The sequence below is a fragment of the Python bivittatus genome, unplaced genomic scaffold (assembly GCF_059951505.1).
Source record: "Python bivittatus isolate LINGU-HERP-01145 unplaced genomic scaffold, Pbiv_v1 ctg000220_np1212, whole genome shotgun sequence".
Lineage (NCBI taxonomy): Eukaryota > Metazoa > Chordata > Lepidosauria > Squamata > Pythonidae > Python > Python bivittatus.
The window spans coordinates 7555586-7576869 of record NW_028277048.1 but is presented as its reverse complement, the minus strand read 5'-3'; the positions used below and the strand labels follow the sequence as shown (position 1 = coordinate 7576869).

Sequence of the window (21284 nt, the reverse complement as noted above, 5' to 3'; positions counted from 1 at the left end):
AAAGAAGGAAACATAGAGGGAGATGATAAAACAGTTTTAGTAAAACAGCCTTTCCCAATGTAGTGCCCTTGAAACTACAGCTCTAAAAATGTCCAGCCAGGATGCTCCTGGGAATTTAAGAATTATAGTACTAATCCTAGGGGACATTGTGCTGAGAAAATAAAGCTAGATGGAACAGTCCCACTGATCCAGCAGTGAAGCAATGTTTCCAGAATATTTATTCCACCTCAGTTTTTAGATAGTCCAGAGCAGTGTTTCTCAACTTTAGCAACTTTAAGATGTCTGGACTTCACCTCCCAGAATTTCCCAGCCAGCATGCTGACTGGGGAATTCTGGGAGGTGAAGTCCAGACATCTTAAAGTTGCCAAGGTTGAGAAACACTGGTCCAGAGTGTGAGTCTACTTTGTGCAAACATCCCACACAAACATCTGTTCAAAACCTAGCAAATTATCTACCCAACATGTGCTACCTGAAGCAGCATGGGGAGTGTTATCTGGGAATGGTGGGCAGGCTGGGGAGTAAGGTAACCAGAGGGTTCTGAATAGTCTTGTTAGATAACCAAGGAAAGCAAGCAATGCTGAAGATGAGGGCCTATGAATCCTTGTCATGATCAGAAAGGGAGCAAATTATAATAAGGTTCTATTAGCCTGAAGTCATCTTTGTGTCAGCTATGCAGAGACTATAGATATCATTTGCAAATGCTGGACGTTTTTGAAGACATTTATGTGGAGCAGATCTGAAACGCATCTTGATGCCCTAGCTTTGGCCAACAAGAGAGCTGATATAAGCATGAAGACTGGCATGCAGGACAGTGGAGCCAGAGGTACACTGAGGACGTGCTTACCTTGACCAAAGAACAGACCTTACCTTTTTTCTCTTTCTTTTCCTCCTCTTCCCCACCAGCCCCCAGCAAAGTAAAGATAATCCCAGTCTGTGAGTTGATCCCAACAGCCGTGATAACCATCCGCCCAGAGCCTTCCATGACGTGGGTGCCTAAACCAAAGGACAAGTCAGAAAAATACTTAATGGAAATGTCAGGAACCCAAGAAACAGATCCTCTGGATTCATTACAAAGTGATGTATTCTGGAATGGGTATAGAGTTGTTTGACATCTGTTGATGGTGTGATTTGCAAAACATTAGCAAAGGGTTCTCATAGGGCTATGCAGTACTTGGGACTTGAAGGGAAAAATATGTTTTGGAGTGCGGAGAGGGGCTTCATGTAGCCCCTGTGGCAACTCTTTAAAGCAGATGTGAATTGTCCCCAGATTGCATGGCTGCAGCAGCATCATGGGAAGAAAGACATTTGGAATTACTGATGGGTGCTACATGCACGGCTATATCTGTTTTCAGAAACTCACCAGAGGTAATAATTTGTGATGGATAAATCTCAACTTTCTAGTAAATGACAACAATTACATCTATAACTACAGTGTTGATTTTGCAACCCTGAAGTCTGCTGCTGTAAGCCACTGGTCATCAGCTTGGGTCTTAAAGAACCCTATGCTTCCTCAGAAGCTTAACCTGAAGAGAGCCAACATGGAGGACTAATTCCTCTCAAAGAACAGTAGACCTTTCTAGGTGATCTGCAGCCACAGGGAACTTTTGGATGGCTTATTAAGTACATTATTTTCAGCTCAAGAAGTATGGCAATGAAACTTGAGAGGCTCTATGACTGGTTTCAGACAACCCACTAGCATAGCTAAAATGTTGTTAGGGATCTTGTATTTTAACGTCTTGAAAGAACTCAGCGATTGCCCAGTCATATTACTTGAAGCAGGCCATCACATTAAGCCATAATTGGTTGCATTTTTTGTATGTGATGCATTATGTGAACACAGCAATTGTGCATTATTAGGCTGGGATTTAGGATTTAGTGCATCTGAACCAAGTTTGCCCCGCTAGATCACTCCCTGAGGTCATTTTGGCCATATAATGAAGCACACCATGGTGAAAACACTGTGTTTTTCATGTTATTAAGCCAAGGACTGAACTTCCAGGCTCAGTCCCAAGAGCTATAAAATAGTGATAATGTTTAAAGTGCTTCTCAAAATTACAGGGAATGCCTTGGCGCCAACCCCATACATACAAGAGAACAATGTACTCCTTTTGGAAGTACACAAAGGAACGGGGTCTGCGAGCAACACTTGAAACGCATTGAGTCTCATCACTGTAAAGCTTATCTACCTCACATGGCCCCTGCTCTTTTGGGACTGACTCAGTCCCTGGATTGTTCCCCAGCAAGTAATGAAAGCTCTTTGTTACTTGCTCCAGAGTTGAGATTCAATATGAAGATGTACATCTTGGCTGAGCATGAACTCTTCTTCTGGCATCTTTCTTTAAAAAGTTCCATATTTCCAATCAGTGTCAGTACCTTGTATGATTCATGCCAGTGATTCGTCCAAATCATTATGTGATCTGGCTCTGAACAGAAGACAAAGGATTAATGGGCTTTTGGCTGTTCCAAGTCTCTGGTGTGAGGGACTTTTTGTGGTTTAGAAAAACAGCCCTTTGGATTTGTCTGGGAAAGAGTTGACTTGGATTTGGAGGGTGAAAGTACCGTTGACTTTGCACTAATACTATTGACTTGCTTTATTGCTTCTTTGCTCTTAATGATGCCTGCTCAACTGTAAGGGGTGTTGTGTTTGTTTTTAAAAGCATTGATTTTATTACAGGTAAATTTAGCTCTCAAAAGAGCCTCACAGGGCCCCAGGAGCCTCTGAAATATTTGGTACTCCGTGTGAAAAATAGAAATGAGGTGCCATACTACCAATCTTAGGTTTCAGTGAAGCTTAAGCCTCACTTCTCAATCGTGTCATTAAACTTCAGAGTTCTCCATTCTGATCCATAGCCTACTGCTCTGTGCATTGCTCTGATTTCCCCCAAATCAGCACTTCTTGGTGGGCTGTTGCACTTACAGCGAAGAAGTAATAGAGTGTCTGATGGGAGGTAATAAGGGACCTTCATATCCTTCTCCCCACATCTGCTCTCACACACTCGGCTGCTTTGGCAGTGCTCCTGTTAAGGATAGAGTTGCCATTGGGATCCGTGTGCCAAGGCCCTGTAGGTCCCGTGACAGCCATGATACCAGCCCTCCTGCAGGGATGGCTTTCAATCAGAGCCCTGGGCTCTCAAGGGACTGTGGGGCTACTGTGAGCACTTCTTTGTTTTTTTAGCAGGATCCCAAGCTATTCGAACTTCATGCAGCAGAATGTAGGGTGAAAGGATTCTAAACCAAGGATTTATTTTGAGTTCCAGAATGGGATAAATCTCTCAGTCCTTCTGCACCAACCAAATACAGTCCTGGTTATTTCAGTGAAGGAAAGCATTGTGATGTGGCTGCTGCTGCTGCTGAAAAAAATCTTGACGGATCTATTTATTTCATCAAATTGATAGAGCTGCTCAACTCAATTGTCTCTGGTGGCTTACAATAAAAATAGACAATAACACAAAAAGCCCTCAGTAAGATGACATGGCCTGATAAAACTAATAAAATCTGAAGAAGAACAAAGTCTGTTAATGCAGGACGGCTGAAAACAAACAAATAAACCCTCCTCATCCCAAGAGAGAGTCAGGTCTTCAAGGCTCACTGAAAGGATGGCATGCTTGGGGCAATACCCACCATTCAGGAATAGACACCCTGACGGAATGGTATCTCCATAATATCATAGCTACCCAGAAATCTGCCAATAGATTGTGACTTCTTTTCTGCTGTTACAACATGCGGACTGTCTGCATGGCTCAAATACAGCTTCCCTCACTTTGTGCTAAGCTTATGTTCCCTGAAAACCTCTCATAAAGTGAATTTGCAGAAAGCAAGACCCTGACCCCATGGAAAAAAGGGCTTGTGGGATCTGGCATCAGATTTTGTAACCTGAAGGCATTGACAAATGTGGTCCTAAAGTTTTAGAGGAAAGAAAGGGGTTTTTGAGGGAAAATGTTCAAACAGTTTTGGTGAGAAAAGCCTTGGCATGTTTCCAGACCTGTGGCACAAGTTTATGCTGGCACAAAGCATATTTTCGACAAAAATGATATATCACATGTGCACAAAGCAAGGGAAACTTATATGCCCAGGCATCCTTTAATGCCACAAGGGATCCTCGGGGAGACATGCAGGAGTCCCTTACAGAAAAGAATGGATATAATTTCTTCACCTTGTTTTTACATATAGAGTAGTCGATTTGGTGTCTGTTCTAAACTACACCGTTTTATTAGAAAATAATAATATAGTTATATTAGTAAGTTGCTACTTAGTTTTGACGTCATATCATAGTTAACCTTTTTAAAAAGAAATGTTAATTGTAATGGTTTTTGAAGACATATTTTGTGCATTTGAATCCGTTTTAACTCTTGGCGACAAGTCCATGCAATTTTCTTGGCAACCTTGGAAGTGGTTTGCCCTTGCCTTCTTCTTCCTAGGGCTGAGAGAGAGGGACTGGCCCAAGGTCACCCGGCTGGCTTTGTGCCTAAGGCAGGACTAGAACTTACGGTCTCTAGCCCACTGCCTTAACTGTTACATAGACTGACTCAGTGATTACATCAAGCCAGAGTTCTGCATTCAGAGATGCAGCCCTTTCTTTGAGGCCCCTCACCTGAGAGCAACATGGGATCCTTGTCCACTGATTTGCGTACATGATCTGACTCCCCCGTCAAGGAGCTCTCGTCTATCTTGAGATCGTTCCCCTGGATGAGTACTCCATCTGCGGGAAGCAGATCACCTAGGAGGGGAGAGAAATAGGTCAAAGCAATGGATTCCACCAACAAATAACCTTGGGCTACATCCTTATGCCAATTATCTACACTGGATGCCACCCATTTCCCCCGCTTAATTACTTAATGAGGAACAAGCATGCTTGCTATTTAATAGTGAGCAATACACTTGTCCTTAGTACTTCCAGGATTTCAGTGGGAAAAGACTTGAAAAGATATGCATGCTTGCAGTAATTATATTTCTGGAATTAAGTGTAAGGAAGAGCAACAAAATAGATGTGCAGACAGCTGTGCACATGTTGCAACTGCCACTGTGTTGGGGAGTGAATGGGGGAAGGACCAGCTTATCTAAATCCTGGCAGGGACAGAATAGAGTCGGTTTCTGTAGTGTAGGTTGTTTGAAATGAACATAGAACAGGAATGAGTTCTGTGGGCAATTCATTGCATTCCTTGAGAAACAAGAAATGAAAGCGCAACGGCATAATGAGAAATAAAGCTTTTGTCTGGAAACTGTCCTAGATAATCTTAGAGACCAGCCCCAAGGTTTCCTCCCTGATGACCCATCATAAACGTTGAGACTGTGCATCTCTGCATTACAACTGCAAGAGAAGCTCATATCAAGCTATGCACCAGCCCTGCTCTGGGATACCCCCGAGCCCTTTGTTCAGCCAGTACCTTTGGAATTCCCAGAGAGATAAACCAGATATCAGGGTTGTTTTAAATCCAGTCCCTGAGCTATCTCTGGATACACCACAGTGCAGCTGACGTGCCTTTGCAGTGGTCATCCATCCCCTTACCATATTTGATCTGGGCAATGTCTCCCACCACCAGTTCAGCCACGGGAATTTGGACCTGTTGCCCATTGCGGATGACTGTGAATTTCTGTTCCTGTTCTATGCGGCTTTGCAGACCTCGGAACTGCTTCTCTTTGCTCCAGTCGTTGAAGGCTGTGACCAGCACCACGCAGATCACTGATAGTAGGATGGCAGCACCTTCAATCCAGCCAGCTTCTGACTCACCCTCATCCTCTGCACCCCCTGACACGTTCCCGCAGGCTGGCAAACAGGAAAGAGGAAAGTGTTGAAGAGGAGAAGGCTCCTATTACTCTGACCACACATCACTCATCGCCTTAAATCAGAAAGAGGTGCCAAGTGTTTCACACTGTAACTCCCATCCTTCTATCAGCCACAATATCGGGGGCTGCTGGCAATTAGAAGTCCAACCGTGGCTAGCCCTTCTTATTGCCCACTCTCCTCCTCCAATAACTACAGGTCTGAGGTATCCTAGGAGTGAGGCAACAGTTCTAAAGATTGCCAACTTTGCCATTTAATTTTCCAGTATTAATATGCCCTAAATCCCATACAACTGTCAAGATGAAGCCCCATAAATACAAATATTATTAACTGGGGTGTGTTGCTATTGATGCTCATAGACTGCTGCAAAATGGCATAGAACTGGATGATTTCTTCGATCTACTCCAAATGGATTGTGGGAGAAGTGGGCTGAAGTATAAAAAACTCAATAATAGGTGAGTAAATGGAAGGTAACAGAATTAAACCAGCCTGAACACCCTGATCTTGCCTGGGTAAAATGGGTAAAATAAGCCTCCATTTCAGAGTGTGGTTGTGTATGTGAAAGTCACTTGTGAATAATAAAAGTATACAAACATTCATAAAAAGCTGAATCAGCACAGCAGACAAAGATATTGGTCAGCATGAAGAAGTTTGATAAACTTGAGTGGTCTAACCTGCAGAATCAATTATCTCTTGGCTGACCCAGCTGATCTGCAAAGAGGGCAGATGGATCCACCATCTAAGGGCAGAGCTTTGATGTCACATCCACACAATCGCCAAAATTGTTCCCCTCCCAGTGTGGAACTAGCAAGAAATCAGGCTGCCCTCACAGTTTGTCCTTATTGTGCAGCCAGAATAGCTCTGGGCTGCCCTGCGGCTTTCATGTACAATTCTATGGGCTGCGATTGGTGGTTTCCTTGACGGAAATCCTAGCCCTGCCCAATGTCATGCACCTACATCCTCCTATTGGTACGCACAATGTTCTGATTTACCCCTTACACTGCAGTGTTTTGCTTTTTTTCTTTCCTACTATACTGTGGATGGATCGAACTTTAAAAAAGTCCTTGAAACGATAGGCTGACTGGTTGACTGGTTGGCCCATGGATCTCTTGGCTGTCATCTCCTGTTGTCTGGATTTGTGCAGCCACTGGAAAGAGCTGGCCCTTGAGAAAGGGGGTTACCTGTGGGGATCATGTAGGAGCTGTGAACTACCCTAAGAACATTACATGAGAGGAGGAAGTGGCGAGCCAGAGTTCCTGGGAGCATGGGCTGGTGGGAATCACCAGCAGAGAGGCCATAGAGCAGGGTTTCTCAACCTTGGCAATTTTAAGATGTGTGGACTTCAACTCCCAGAATTCCCCAGCCAGCATGGCTGGCTGGGGAATTCTAGGAGTTGAAGTCCACACATCTTAAAGTTCCGAAGTTAAGAAATGCTGCCATAGCGTATGAAAGACAAGCCCTTTCAATTACACTTCCAATTTGTTAAATCAGGGACGTGCTATCCAGTTACAGGGTTCTGCACTCTCTAGGTCCGTCAGAGGCCTTCCATGGTTCTTCTACAAATTATATCAGGGAGTGCCTCCTTTGAAGGGAGTCTGCTTGTTCTGTGGAGTCCATTCAAGGTTCCTTCAGGTTTCCTCCTTCAAGAGCTGAGAAGGGTGAGAGATCAGGCCTTCTCAATGGCTACCCTGTCCCTTTGGAACAGTTCACCCTTCCCCCGAGATTTGGGCAGCCCCCACTCTGGACAGTTTTCAGAAGATGATCAAATGAGTATTGTTCCTTTGGGCATGCAGGATCTAAGCACTGTTTGTTGTGCCTTATCTGTTCTGATGGCTCAGATTCTACTGCTGTTTTTATGGCTATCTTATGGCTTTGAGGAGAAGGTTGCTTGGTTTATTGTAGGGATCTGTCTTGTGAATTGCCCGGAGTTATGTGACTGGAATAGTATATAAATAATCTAATCAACCAATCAACCTCTGGCACTGGATGGCCATAGGGCATTATGGGAGATTTCAGTGGTGGCACTTGGTTATATTTTCCCAAAATGCTCCAGAGCAATGTTCCACCAGGAATGTTTCGGGAAATGCAACTGGCAGCTCCCCAATCTCTCGAAATGAGGGACTCCACCCATCTGTGGACATCATGGCAGGGACAACAAGGATCCGACCTCACCTTCACTCTGTTCACCCGGTGGAGCATAAAAAGACAGTCCCAAGGAGATGATGGCAGCAATTTCAAGAATGATTAGGGTCACATCCTGAAGTGCCTCCCACACTAATTGCAGGAAGGTCTTGGGCTTCTTTGGGGGGATAAAGTTCTGTCCGTAGATCTGTCTTCTCTTTTCCAGGTCAGTTGTGTTGTCGGAGAGACCTGGGGTCAAAAGAGAGAGTGGTAGGCATGAGGCAGCAACTCTTGTTGGCCTGTTTTATGGCAGGCCAGGAAATGTAAATGTACCAGGAGAAAAATGTGCTGGTCAGCTTTCCCAGCTTGGTACCTCAGGAGCTAGACTACAGTGCCCATTGTCCCCACCCATAAGGCACCAGGTGGGGAAGGCTGTTCTGTTCTCATCATTCTATCATTCTCCAGACATTCTATTACCCCCTAGGTTCATTCTTTTAATGTTTGAAGTGGAGCTATGCAATGAAGGGGTGGGTTGATGTAGATACAGTCCTCACAAATCAACTTCAGATAACTCCAGCTCTTGCTTGGCAATTAAAATTGCTGCTGGCATGTGGGTGTAGCACCCTAACTCTCTTGATGTTCTCTTGTTTGGGGCCTGCTGGGTGGTTTGCAGTATGGAAAACAGTGGGATAAAGCTGCTTCAATCGTGGTCTGGGATGAGGTGACCAATGCCATGAAAACAGGAGGGCAAGTTACATTCATTTATTTATTTAGATTTATATCTAATTTATATCTCCTATTTATATCTCCTTTTGTTCAGCAGCTCCAGCTGGCATACATAAGGCTCCCTCCTCCCATTCCCCTCCCGCAACAGCCACCTGTGACGAAGGTTGGATTGAGACAGAGGGATTGGCCCAAAGTCATCCAGGAGCTCCTGTGGTTGAGGATGGATTTGAACCTGGGTGCCCTGATGCCACTTTAAGCACTATAGAACAAAATAAGAGGAAAGAAGGAAAGTGTGGGTCTAAGTCTAAAGCAGGTGTCCTTAGTAAATGGCTTTGCCCTCTTAGAAACCAGCCAGAGATGCTCTTAATTCTTAGGGCACTCAGTTACGGCTTTGAGGACAAATCCTGCATATCTGAATAGGTTGCACTAGAGGCCCTTAATGGGGGAGAAATATCCTTTCTTCTACTGTTGCAGAGTTGTAAGGGAGAGGCGATACATTTCGGTTTCCTATTCTCTCCTCCCCCCACCCCCCACCTTCAAACCAAGTGCCTAATTCAAAGGAATAGGGGATAGTTAATGTTTTTCTGGAATTCTGTCAATGTTTTGTCAGGACAAAGCAAGAATGAACTCTGACTTATGCAGAGAGACCAAAACCCATCTATTGTAAAATAAATTTGGTCACAGTAGTCACTTTCAGCATGCAACTGATACAACGTCCCGGTCCAAAGGTGAAGCCTGGCATGACTTTTTCTTTTTTATCAGTTTGGCCCAGATTAGAAATTTGTTCCCATCACAACTTACAAATAGTTTTACCATCAGGGTAAGATGGGGGTGCTGACAGCAGTCTAGGCCCCACTCTGCTGAATGATTAGGAGAGACCCCCAGCGGGAGGCTTATGTTGTATTTTGAGAAAAATAAAATAAAACACATGGTCATCTAAAACAGCCCCTTGATAAAACCATTAAGTCCAGAGAATAAAACTATGTAACTGCATCCTGGCCTACATGGAACACCTAAGCAAAAAAAGTCTCTCCTCTAGCATTCAGCTGGCAGGTACTTACTATGTTCCCCCACCCAGTTTTCATAGCTAAATATCTCCTCTCCATTTCCCTGCCCCCTCCCAGCCAGGGGTGCTGGTAGATTGAGTGTGCTGCTCTCCCCAGAACAGAACTATACAATGGGCCCTTCCCCACTTCACAGGGAGAAGTCTGGAAGGGAGCATTGGTCATGTCCAGCACTGTGAGAGCAGGATTTGGGGGTCCACCTCTGTGACGGCTTCCAATGGAACAAGCAGGAGCACTATAAAATGCTTGCCCCAGATTGAAGAGAGTGAAGCTGCTGTCCCTTCAGTTTCCCTCTCCGAAATGTTAGGGCATCTTTCCACCCCAGCCTTCTCTAAAAGCTGTGGACCTCACAGCAGAAGCAAATGGGTGTAGGTTGGCACTTCAAAGACTTGGCACCGGCAGTGAAGGAGGAGGACTTCACTCCAGGCTGGGACTCAGTGGCTCCTGGGAGATAAAAGGGCCAACTGGGTGGCCCTGCAGTTGTCCTCTCTTCCTTTGCTCACCTTTCCTTAGCTTTTGACTCAGGAGGGAGGTCCTTGTTAAATATTAAAAATGCCAGAGAGCCAGGCAAGCAGCAGGAATGACAACCCGGAGTTCGCTCTCAAATGCCCTCCACAGTTGGCCCTGGGGAGCCAGAGTGGGGCCTCTGCTTTTTCAAGACAAGGAGGCAACAGGGCAGCAGTCTAGAACTCATGCTTCTTCAGATTAACAGAGGCCAGGGTTACTCTGAATGCTAAGAAATATATGCTCCCGTTAAAAAACAAACTAAAGTTAAGGGACTAGAATCCTGGGTGTTTTTTTAGTCAGCCCAGCAAGCCCCCGATGTCTGAAAGAAATAATCATAATCGTAACAGTGTATTTTCATGTGTTAAAACTCTGATTTGGTTTAAACAATTACATTAAACATAAATATAAACTATTGTGTTAATTACCTCATCAATCTGATACATAAGTTCAAGATAATTTGATTTTGGGCACTGGGTGGCAGACAATACTCCCCAAATGAACTTGAATAGTAAAGTGTACAGAAACATGAGGTCACAAATTTTCATTTAAAAAAACAACAACCAAGTTTCATCCCCTTTTGATTGCTTGATGAAGCTGTCTGCTAAGAATATAATACATATAATTTGTAATATCCTTGACACCTTTTATTACTTAAAGACTGTATTTACTTAATCAAAGATTTATCAATTTCACTTGCACTTGTCACTTTTGCAGAATATTAACCTTGGTAAGGTTTTTTTTTATGGTTGAGCATGTCACGTGAGCTTCATTCATTTGGTCAGCTTAACGCTCAGTGAATTGTGCAAACCCTGAAAGTGGGTTAATTAATTAACCAGATTCAGTGTGTTGCATGCACACAGCCATAAAGGAGCTATTTTTCTCATTAACTAGCAAGATTTCACAGGATATTATAGTCCATGGGTGCAATTTCTTTTTTGCCTTCTATGCTTACCAGTTGACCACAAAAATTCTGGCTATTCCCCGTGCTCTTAACATCCTGTTTAGGTGAAGCAAGGAGAAGCAGAAGCTTTTCCCAACAAGGCGGTGATGATAATGATACTTTATTAAAGGTGCATGCTACTTAATTATTCCAACTCCTGACAGCTTACTAGATAAAAGACAATAAAAAGTCTATGGCAAGAGGATAAATAATATTGCTCATTAAAGTCTGTGAAAGAAGCTGCTGGATTAAGACACAGAATAAACACGGTGGCACCTTGAAGGCAAGGACCCTCAAAGGAATGAAAGTGCTTCAGTCTTTTGGGGTCTGATGTTAATAATCAGGAAAAATATGGTGGAAAGTTAGATCTGGATGGGGCCCAACCTTTTTGATGGGTGGATCCCTTTGGAAGAGTGTGTTCTACCAGCCACAGAACATTTACCTCCCAAAATGTAAACTGAGGAGGTAAAAAGATTTGTCCAAAGGTAAGACCCAATGGGATCGGAATGCCAAAATGCAGATCCATTCTTTTGATTGCTGTTTTCTGTTCTAACACACATTCCACAGAAGGCAAATGAAGGAGGTTCAGAGAGACAAAAAACCTGACTGAATACAAAACAGAAGTTGGGTCTGAACTTCAGAAGCCTAGTAATGCCCCCAGAGGCCCAACACGCTGAAAATGAATCATCTCTAGCAAATACAAACAGACAAAACATTCATGCCACACACCAAACCAGATGGCACTCTTCCAAAGACTTCATCTCCTATTGTTACTCCTGGAGCCTGGAGAAATGACGGGCAATAAAAAGGGCATGAAAGGTCACTGCTTCCTAGTTGAAATGTTTTTGAGAAATAGCCTTATCATTAGTTAAGTCAGGAGGGGCAAAGGGCCTGGCAGAAGGCAAGAAGATTGTCTTCAGGCTTATGGGTTTCCCCAACATCTTATTCCAAAAACAGCATTTTCTCACATTGTATTGATCTCACCTCCTGCTCTGTGAACCTATCGATTGTGCGCTCACTTGCTTGGGGGCAGGGACTGATCTTCTATTCTTCTATTCTGAAGAGCTCATAGATCTTGGTGATGTGATAAACTAGAGTGGTCAGTTAAGCATCACTTCAGAAATGGGTAAAAGAATATAACAAATCTCCAATGGGTGGAAAAGACTGATCAGAAAAAATCTGTTGCTGCTGCTCAGTTTGGGGTCCAGATCTCAATCTTGTGCAGGCAACTCAAAAGCCTTCTATGCACCCCCTTTATATAGTGCACCATCTTTAAACTGGCTGGTAATGGCCAGCGCTTCCAATGAAGAATGTCTTAGACCAGAGTAGAGATGTGCAACCTCTGTTGCTGTGACAGATGCAGTTGCTTTTGGGCAGCCCATCAAGGGCAACAATCCAAAAGGCATGGGGCCATTTTCAGTTTTTCCAAAGCACACACATTCGCATGTGTACATTCCATACAAGTTTAAAACACACTCTGCAGAATATTTAAACGTTCTACGATGCTTTATTCTGCCTGTTCATAACTTTTCTATGTAGTCACATTTTCCCCTCCAGAAACCTGCGTACAATATGGCTCTTTGAGGGGACTTTAAGCAACTGCACTCGACCCCACGCTGGACTACAACTTGTGCATCCACACGATAGAGGAACGTCCTCTGTATAATATGCCCCCAGCTCATATTAATATTGAAATCCTAAGCATGCTTAAAAGGGAGCACCCACTTCAACACAATGGGACTTTCTGAAAAAAACAAGCAGTATCGTTACTGTTTCCTGCAAAACAATGATTACGATAACAAACCCTATTTTGTGTACATTGCATTGGGTTCAAAGCATTTGATCTACATTCTCTGAAGACACTGTTCCTATAGGGTGAGCCTATAGAATATGCTCAGAAAAATGATTTCAGTCTCTTCCATGGATCAGAACAGGGGACCTAATTACAGTAGATATGGTCCAGAAGGATCTCCAACAGTCTTCTGAATTTTCCTCTTCCTTGAAAAGGTGAATCTTTCCTCCCTTGGATTCTTGTTCCTCAGTCATTTTTCTGGTCAAGTCTACCTTCAGATCAGCAGCTTTTTCCACAAGGGGAGTAAGATTGGAAAGAAGCCGTGGGAGGAAAGATGATGGCAGTTTTTTGGCAGGTTGATATAGTTTCAGGGTCTTTCCAACACCAAGTTCTAGTGCTCTCCACCCACTCTCGAGTCAGCAGAAATCTATACCAGCATGGAGTTGGCTGTCCTCCTTGCCAACCTCTATTCTACTCTATTGTCTGTTTCAAGTCACTTCTGCAATCTGACTTCCCCAAGAAAATTAAGGGGTAAGAAGACTTAGCTCTCTGGAGAAATCTATAATGCTGGGAAAGATGGAAGGAAAGAGGAAAAGACAACAACCAGCAGCAAGGTAGAAGACCTGAAGGGCCAGGTTGGATAGATCACCCTGGAGAAGGTTTACCTATGTGGCTGCTAAGAGTCAACCCCTACCTGATGACACATAATCAAAAGATCAATGCCTAAGTGTTTTTATAGGTCTCAAGGCTGCCCTTGGAAGGTGTTGGAATAAGGGGAAAACATGACCTTAACATTGGTACAACTAAGAATAACTTATGGGCTGGGAATAAGATGCAGGCAATGCCAGGAGGACATGATAGAAGGAAAGATGTCATCAGGGCATGTGAGATACAAGCGGGGACAATGTACAATGTAAATCTAGCACACTGAACAGGGTTCAATAGGGAATAGGAGCCCAGTGTAATCTTTCAGAATCAAAATCCTTTTCAAAGATCCTTCTCCTAATAAAAGATCTTACAGGAATCCAGCTGAAGGGACCAGAGCATGACCCATTATAACCAATGTGTGCCATGGTTGAGGAACTAACCAGCCAAACTTATTGAGCCTCGTAGTAACCAGGTAACTGCTAGGGATTGGTCAGATCCGAATTTAGCTCCAGTCCCTTGCCCAGCCAGTTAGTAGCTAGAGAAATGAGAGAATGTCAGTCCAGGCAGCTTATCATGAAATGTAAAACAAGAACAAAAATGGCATCTTCCCAAATTCCATATCCAAACGACAAAGATACATGAGTCACCAGGGATGCCCCTAGGGTGGCCTCCCAGATACACCCCTAAATTCAGGGCTGAGAAAACTCAGCAGAACTGCTAATACAGAGGAGGGAATGAATAGAGAGAAAGACAAAAAGGAGGGGAAGAGAGGAAAAGGAGAAAAGGATAGGAGTGGCGTGGGGAAAAGACAGCATGTTTGCCAAGTGGTGGGGGTGCAGGCACAGGAAATATGGATCATCCAGGAATGCGTGTGGAGCCTCTTGTCCTGGGCACTTCAACCCTGGCAGTGCTACGGAGGGCCATGGAGATTAATTTTTTTCTTGGGTTTCTCTGAATGATCATCTATCCTCTGGTTATTCATCTATCCTGGTTGTTCTTGGCTTGCTTTTTGCTCCTCTCCTGTGCCGAACCTACAGAGTGCCTTCCTTCTCTGCAGCCCTTGCCCGCTGCCCTGCTCTTCCTTGCCTGGTTCCCCTCCTCCCTTCCCCTCTCAGTGCGATGGGAAAGAGCCTGCAGCTCCCTGCAGCAGAGAACGAACCAGCCTTGGCTGCAGCAACCTCAAGGACAATTCAAGGAGAAAGCAGCAAAGGGAGAGGTGGAGGTAGGCAAGCAGGCAGAATGGGTCTGCTCTGCATCCTCTGCGTTTTCCAGGAGCTCTGTTGCCTTCCCACACTTGGAAACCCAGATTGTTATAGGAGAGCAAAGCAGGGCAGAGAAGCCCTTGGTTTGTCTGTCCTTTTAGAAAGGAACAGAAATACGAGCATCGCAAGATGCAGACAATGCCTAGGAAGGACATTCCTTCAGCCTGCCCAAACCTCAGGCCCTCTGGATCTGTGGGAGTACAACGGCATCATTCCTAGCTCCCCCCAACCACCCCCCTGCACCCACCCCGGAAAAAAAGAAACAATTTCAGAATAAATGGTTGCTTATGAACAGCTAAATGTACGTAACTCCTACGTAGTAACTTATTATCAAGGGCGGGGGGGAGGTCCAGTACTCATGCTTAGAGGCGCTGCTTCTCAGGACTCAGCCTTTCCATTCTGAGGCCGTGCTGCAGAAGGCCTTGGCTTGCATTAAGCCTGACAAAACACCACTACTGAGATTGGCAAAGCAACGAACTGTGAGAAGAGAAAATCCTTCAGATGACCTGATCCCAAGATCAAGACCACGTGGGCCGGGAAACCCCTTGGTGCTTCCTGCGCTCCCAGCATCTGCTGCCCGGGGCAGTTGCTTTGCTCTCCTTAGTCACTGCAAGGTAAAAACGGCATTGGAAGCTACGGTACTGTCTGTCCGTCTAGTCCAGGACTGCCTGTCTCTACAAGCAGCCAGTGATACCTTTGGCCCCGTATGGAGAGTTGGAATAAGAACTCAGATTGAATCAATTATATAATCATACTTAGGAATATATTACCTAGGTTTACGTTCTTTGCTGTATCTCCTGTGTAGCTCCTTGGGTATAGAATTTTTATTATTTTGCCAATCTGGGGCTGGTTATAACTAACTGATTATAGAGTTTATACCTCGAAAGGATCTTTGCTGCCATGCCTCCTTATCTCTTCTGCTTGTAAACACAGGGTCAGCCTCTTAGAATATCAATATTTGGGCTCAACTTATATATCAAAGCAACAGGGCCTCCTTTCTGGGAAACTGCTTGTAATGATTTCACATTATAAAGGGTGCCCATGTCTTCCCTTCTGCTGATCTTGTTTTCCTATCAGGTGTAAAGCAATAATTTTTGTATTTGGGATCACCTGCTTACAGTGGTACATGCTCGCATTGTTTTTGATCAATATTCTGCATAAGATCTGTGTAACCTTGTGGTTCTTGCTCTTGGCTTGTTTGAGTGCAAGAGACCAGTGACTCAGTGTAACTAGCTTTGGTACAAATAAAAGAATTGTCTGGAACCTCGCCAGTTGTTGGCACTTTGGAGGTGAGTTTTTCAACACACCCTAGGACCAGACACTAGCCTAAAATCTATGGCTCAGAGCTCCTACAATCTCTGCCCTTGTGATGCTTAGCTGTAGAAGAGCAGTAGGCAGTTTTTAGGCAACTGAGTTACAGTACAGGTGTGTGTTTCATACACAACCATACACTTGACCATATCTGCTTGTACAGCTTGATTATAACCTTGATTAGTTTTTATGTGACTTTGTGTGTTGTGGGAGCCTAGCCCATTCAGTTACTTTATGGTTTCGTGTTTTGCATATACACAGAAAATGAGGTGATTTGATATGCAAGTAAAGTATGTGTGTGTAAATACAGTTGTTTTCTTTTTAATTTTGGTGGAGGGGGTGGTGGAGGGGCTGCAGTGTGCAGGGCAGGGGATACTACCAAAATGGGCAGACCAAGGTTTCTGTTTTATGGAGGGAATTAGATTTCCCTTTCTCTGTGTGTCCATGTGACGTTAAGTTTAAGAGAAGCCTTAAACACTTTTTTCCCCTGCTGAAATATGGGAGAAAATTATGTCACCATTTCTTGGAACTTCAGGGGCCATCATAGGTTATTCACCACTGCTTGGAAATAGAACTTCCTACTCTCTTCTCGCTTGAGTCACCTGAGGAAGAGTCAGAACTAGTAGGTGGCCATTGAAATGGATGAATCTGTTACTGGTATCAGAGCCCCATAAAATGGAATATTTAAAAGGCCCAAGGGATCCAAGAGGGCAGCCCAAAGCCAAAACCTCTGTGACAGATTGTTACTTTCCCCTGGGGATGAACTGAAGCGAAGGAAAAACAGCTGTTTTATTCAACAATCAGGGAAAAACATAAAAGCACTGGGTCAAACCACCTCCAGAAGAGTTAAGCTGTCTATGTTCCATGGGTCACTAAATCAAGCCCTTCCAAATTTTGCAAGCTTTAGTATGTATAAACCCCAGTCAAGCAGCATAATTCTTGCCATGTCAAGGGAATCGAAGCCAGGAGATTTAGGTTAACATAGATTGATCTGTCTCCATAGTAGTGTGAAATTGAACAATCTTGGTAAATCTTTCCTGCAGTTCCTTTAGGCCCTTAAATATGCTTACTAAAATTGAATGTTAGGGCTTTCTTATGAGCAAATGTGCATAGAATTGCACTGTTAGTTGTGGATGCTGGCCTTTTCTTTTGCTTTAACATTAATTCACACACTAGAATTTAGAAGAGGGTTTTCCCTGTCAGGAACGTAAGAAACTTCCTGTACTAAGTCACATCTTTACATCCATCTAATCCAGGTTTGGACTACCACATCTGAGCTGTAAAAATACAGATGAACATAAAATGTTAGCAAAGAGGTTAGCAAAACCTCTAATTCTTTGCTGCCATGTAGCAGTCATCTAGATTTCTGAAGCCCAGATATAGTAGTTCTGTGTTGGACCATGTTGGCCAACCAGATGCTTCCAAGAAACCTCTAAGCAGAACATAAAGCCACTGGTACCCACCCACCTGTGTCCCACAGCATCCTGCCTGTCATGCTGGAAGTCACATATAGTCATAAGGATGGATAGTTTGAAATTCTTCCAGTATGCCTTTTAAAGCTATCCAAGCTGGAGGCTAAATCGACAGCTTTTTTGGTGGGTGGATTCCACAATGGAACCAAGTTCTGGATGTTCTTTTACTTTACCTTGAACCTCTCCCCACATAGCTTCATTGGAAAAGCCCTGTACTACTACAGTTACTCTTGTGGTTGTTGTTATTATCACTCAAGTGATGAGATGGCACACTTCCCCAAGAGTGCTACTTGTTAATGCTCTGCAGACCAAAGCGATTTGGAGTTTTTCCCAAGTAATCTGAGTACAGCAAGAGAGTAAACTCTAGGGGGATATGGTCTAAATGAGTGGTGGCCAACCGTCTGAGACATGGAGATGCACTCTGATTTTTAATGGATAGTGGAGGGCTTCAAGGGACTGGCAGTGATGCAATGACATCACTAGAGAGATTGGAACTGGATTTTTCAGCTCCCTCTCCACCCATTTGGAGGGCTTTTGAAAAGAAGTAAGAGAAGAGCATTCTATGGAAAAGTGTGCTGCTGCCGTTCTCCATAGTCGTTGTCAGCCTTTGGTAGGGTCATCTCAAGTGCAGGGGTGGGGTTTGGAGGCTGGGAAAAAAAGGACCCAGAGGGCTATGGATTGCCCACCCTTGATCTAGATGAAACCTACTGGAAATGATAGCATTTTGGAAAAGATAAACTTCTTTTTAAAAGCCCTCCAAATGGGTGGAGAGGGAGCTGAAAAATCCAGTTCCAATCTCTCTAGTGATGTCATTGCATCACTGCCAGTCCCTTGAAGCCCTCCACTATCCATTGTACAGGGTATACAGATTATTGGACTTTTTTCCTTTGATCTAACAATCTGTAGTTTTGGAAGGCAGGAAGATTGTTTCTGTTCCTTCCTCTTACAAAGGCTCATAACACAGATATCCAACTCCTCACACATACAGCACTCTGGTTATTTTATCCCAGAACAGGATTGCACACTTGGCAGATATAGACAATATGTAATCACACCCTTCACACATTTTCAGAAGCCTCAAACTGCTTCCTTTTAATCATGTTCACCCTCCCACCCAAATCTCTGGAGGCTGTTGCTAGAAATGACAACAAATAAGTGATCCAGGCAGACATGAACTTCTACTCTGACAAAGTTCTCCCTTGGCCACTTGGGAATAAATGATTTAAGTACATTTCTGTGTCAGGTGCCAGGACCTGATAGTTTAAGGATGTGAAGCATCCAATTACTGAAAATATAATTAATTCTTAGTCAATTAAACTTTTAGATAGATAATGGATGGATGGATGGATGGATGGATGGATGGATGGATGGATGGATAGATAGATAGATAGATAGATAGATAGATAGATAGATAGATAGATAGATAGATAGATAGATAGATAGATAGATAGATAGATAGATAGATAGATGTTATAATCTTATGTGCTCTAGAAAGCATCTTCCAGCTGGTGAGGTAAGGGAACCTTGTTTTTTTAAAGATAGTATTTCTTATGTCTGGATGAAATGGCCCCACTCTACCTCATGGGTGACATTGATCCAGACTACCATGGGATTCTGATTTGAGATGGTGCTTTCATTTGGGAAATCAAGTTCTGTAACTCTACTTTGATGCCTCAGAATCAAAGTGTTGAGACGATCAAACTTGATGCCGCCAGTTGCTACTCAAGGGAAGAGGTCTCTGCGCATGCATAGTGCATGCCCCCAAAATCCTTTTAGCTTCCTGTTTGGAGCAGGGTAGCCATTCCAATATGGTGTTTTGGGGAACATCACTTTCCCATTGACTTTGCTTTGAAGGAGGCTTCAGTAATGCTACAACATCAATGCAGATATATGTTCCTAAATAAATATTGCTGCTAAAATCAGCAAATCTGGTTAATTTATTAAGAAAGTAATGTTTTATTTCCTGGGATAAGGGTAGACTATTTAGGAACAGGTTAGATTATTAGTGCCAGTTCTTAGAGGGTTAATGGGCTAGAATATGTAGAATTTAAGGTATGTGTAGTTGATTTTGAGATGGTGGGTTACACTGAATAGGCCATGGAACAACAGAATTTAAATGTAGGCAGTTTATATGAAAGGAATGGCTACATTTTGGCAAGCTTCCATTGTAAGGTTGAGACTATAGGTATAAAGCATCTCTATAGATGCTATAGGTTGAAGCATCTCTGAATAATAACAGCAATAAGAACAATTAGAGATTATCTGATGTACATGAAGAATGGTAGAATTTGGATTTAAACATTTTATAAAGGACCCTCTTTAGATGGTAAAGTTTATTCCTTTGCTTTCTTTAAAACGTGGCAAGCCGACCCCATGCCAATTCTTTTATATAGTAATGCATGTTACTTCCTTTACTTCAAATGGCCTTATGCCACTGATGTCCCTTAGATGATAATGGTTATGCATTACTTCACTTGCTTCTGTCTGCAGTAGGTCTTAGGGGAGCACCTACTTATTCTGCTAACTGGCTCCCTGACTCCTGCTCCTAAGTCCTGACCTGATGATCCCACTGATTATGAGCCTGCCCAGTCATTCATCTGGTACCTTCGGTGGGCGAGGACTTGAGTCTCCTGCAGAGCCCGTTGACATCGGTGTAGGTCTCCTGGACTTTCTGGAGAGCTTCAGCCCCACGTAGCTCCATGAGGGAGCGCAGCTCCGATAGGGTGCAGCCAAAGCCACCTGCATGGTTCATTTCTCGCCGCTGGTTTTTGGGATAGAAATCCACAGAGCTGTTGGCCATGTCTCCCATGTTGGACGTGAGCCGCAGCCTGGCTGAGTACACTGGGCAGAGGTGTGGGGGATGAAGAGTAGACTTGAGCTAAGTTAGCCTGGTAGACAGAATGAAAAACCTGTGGGGGAGGGGGGAATGGAGAAAGGCATACATTGGCCAGAAAGAAAAAGTCACCTCTGCAAAGAATGTCCATCCCCACTGTTTCCTGGTTGGAGGTTCTTCTCGCTTACCTGCTCAGTCCCGGCTGTCTCCTGGATTCATTCTATAGAGCCTCAGGGGTGGGGCCACAAGGTTTTGTCGAGGCCAGCCAGCCAGGGGACCAAGCCATGGAAGAAGCAGAGAGGAAGACCTTCTCAGAGTTTGGCACAAAGGGTGTTCCTGCTGCCCAAAGGAAACCTGTTAGAAAAGCAACAGTGCAGTGGTGAAAATATACGCTATATACTGTAAATGTGTCATATAAATAAATACATATAAATAAAATGAATCATTTGCTCCTGCCACTCATTCAGGTCAGCATAGCCTGAAGCTGTCAAGTCAATCAATGTCTGCAGTGACACACAGAAATAAGTCAGGAATGTATATCTTCCATCAGCTTGAGGGCTACACACGTCTTAAGGGCTGATTCCCCCAAATGGGCTTGGCCAGGGTGTGTGTGTGTGTGTGCGTGCGCGTGTGTGTCAGGATTTTTAAGAAGCATAAGAGGGGCCTTTAAGCATCTCTCAGGCTTGATGTGCCTTTTTTTCCCTAAATGTTTTTTGGGGGATCCAGATATTTGCATCAAGGATATGGGTGGTTCACATGAAGCCCATGGGCTACACCTTCCATACCCCTACACTAAGCCATAATGTGGCATATTTAGTTTTAGCTT

The 21284-nt window shown here is 43.8% G+C and overlaps 1 protein-coding gene across 17 annotated transcripts in view; it reads right to left on the bottom strand.

The window, feature by feature from the left end:
- Positions 1-20434, bottom strand: part of ATP2B3 (ATPase plasma membrane Ca2+ transporting 3) — a 76775-nt gene extending 56341 nt beyond the window's left edge. For 11 of the 17 annotated variants that reach the window (XM_088137754.1, XM_025165489.2, XM_088137757.1 and 8 more), the window contains exons 1-5: positions 20230-20434; positions 7955-8152; positions 5507-5764; positions 4592-4717; positions 868-993 (exon numbers count right to left, since the gene is read on the bottom strand). In XM_088137754.1, coding sequence (XP_087993880.1) covers positions 868-993; positions 4592-4717; positions 5507-5764; positions 7955-8152; positions 20230-20434 — 913 coding nt within the window. Of the gene's footprint in view, positions 1-862; positions 994-4591; positions 4718-5506; positions 5765-7954; positions 8153-20229 lie in introns of all 17 variants that reach the window. The other 6 variants (XM_088137756.1, XM_088137761.1, XM_025165486.2 and 3 more) reach the window with 5 other exon arrangements.
- Positions 20435-21284: the final 850 nt, after the last annotated feature.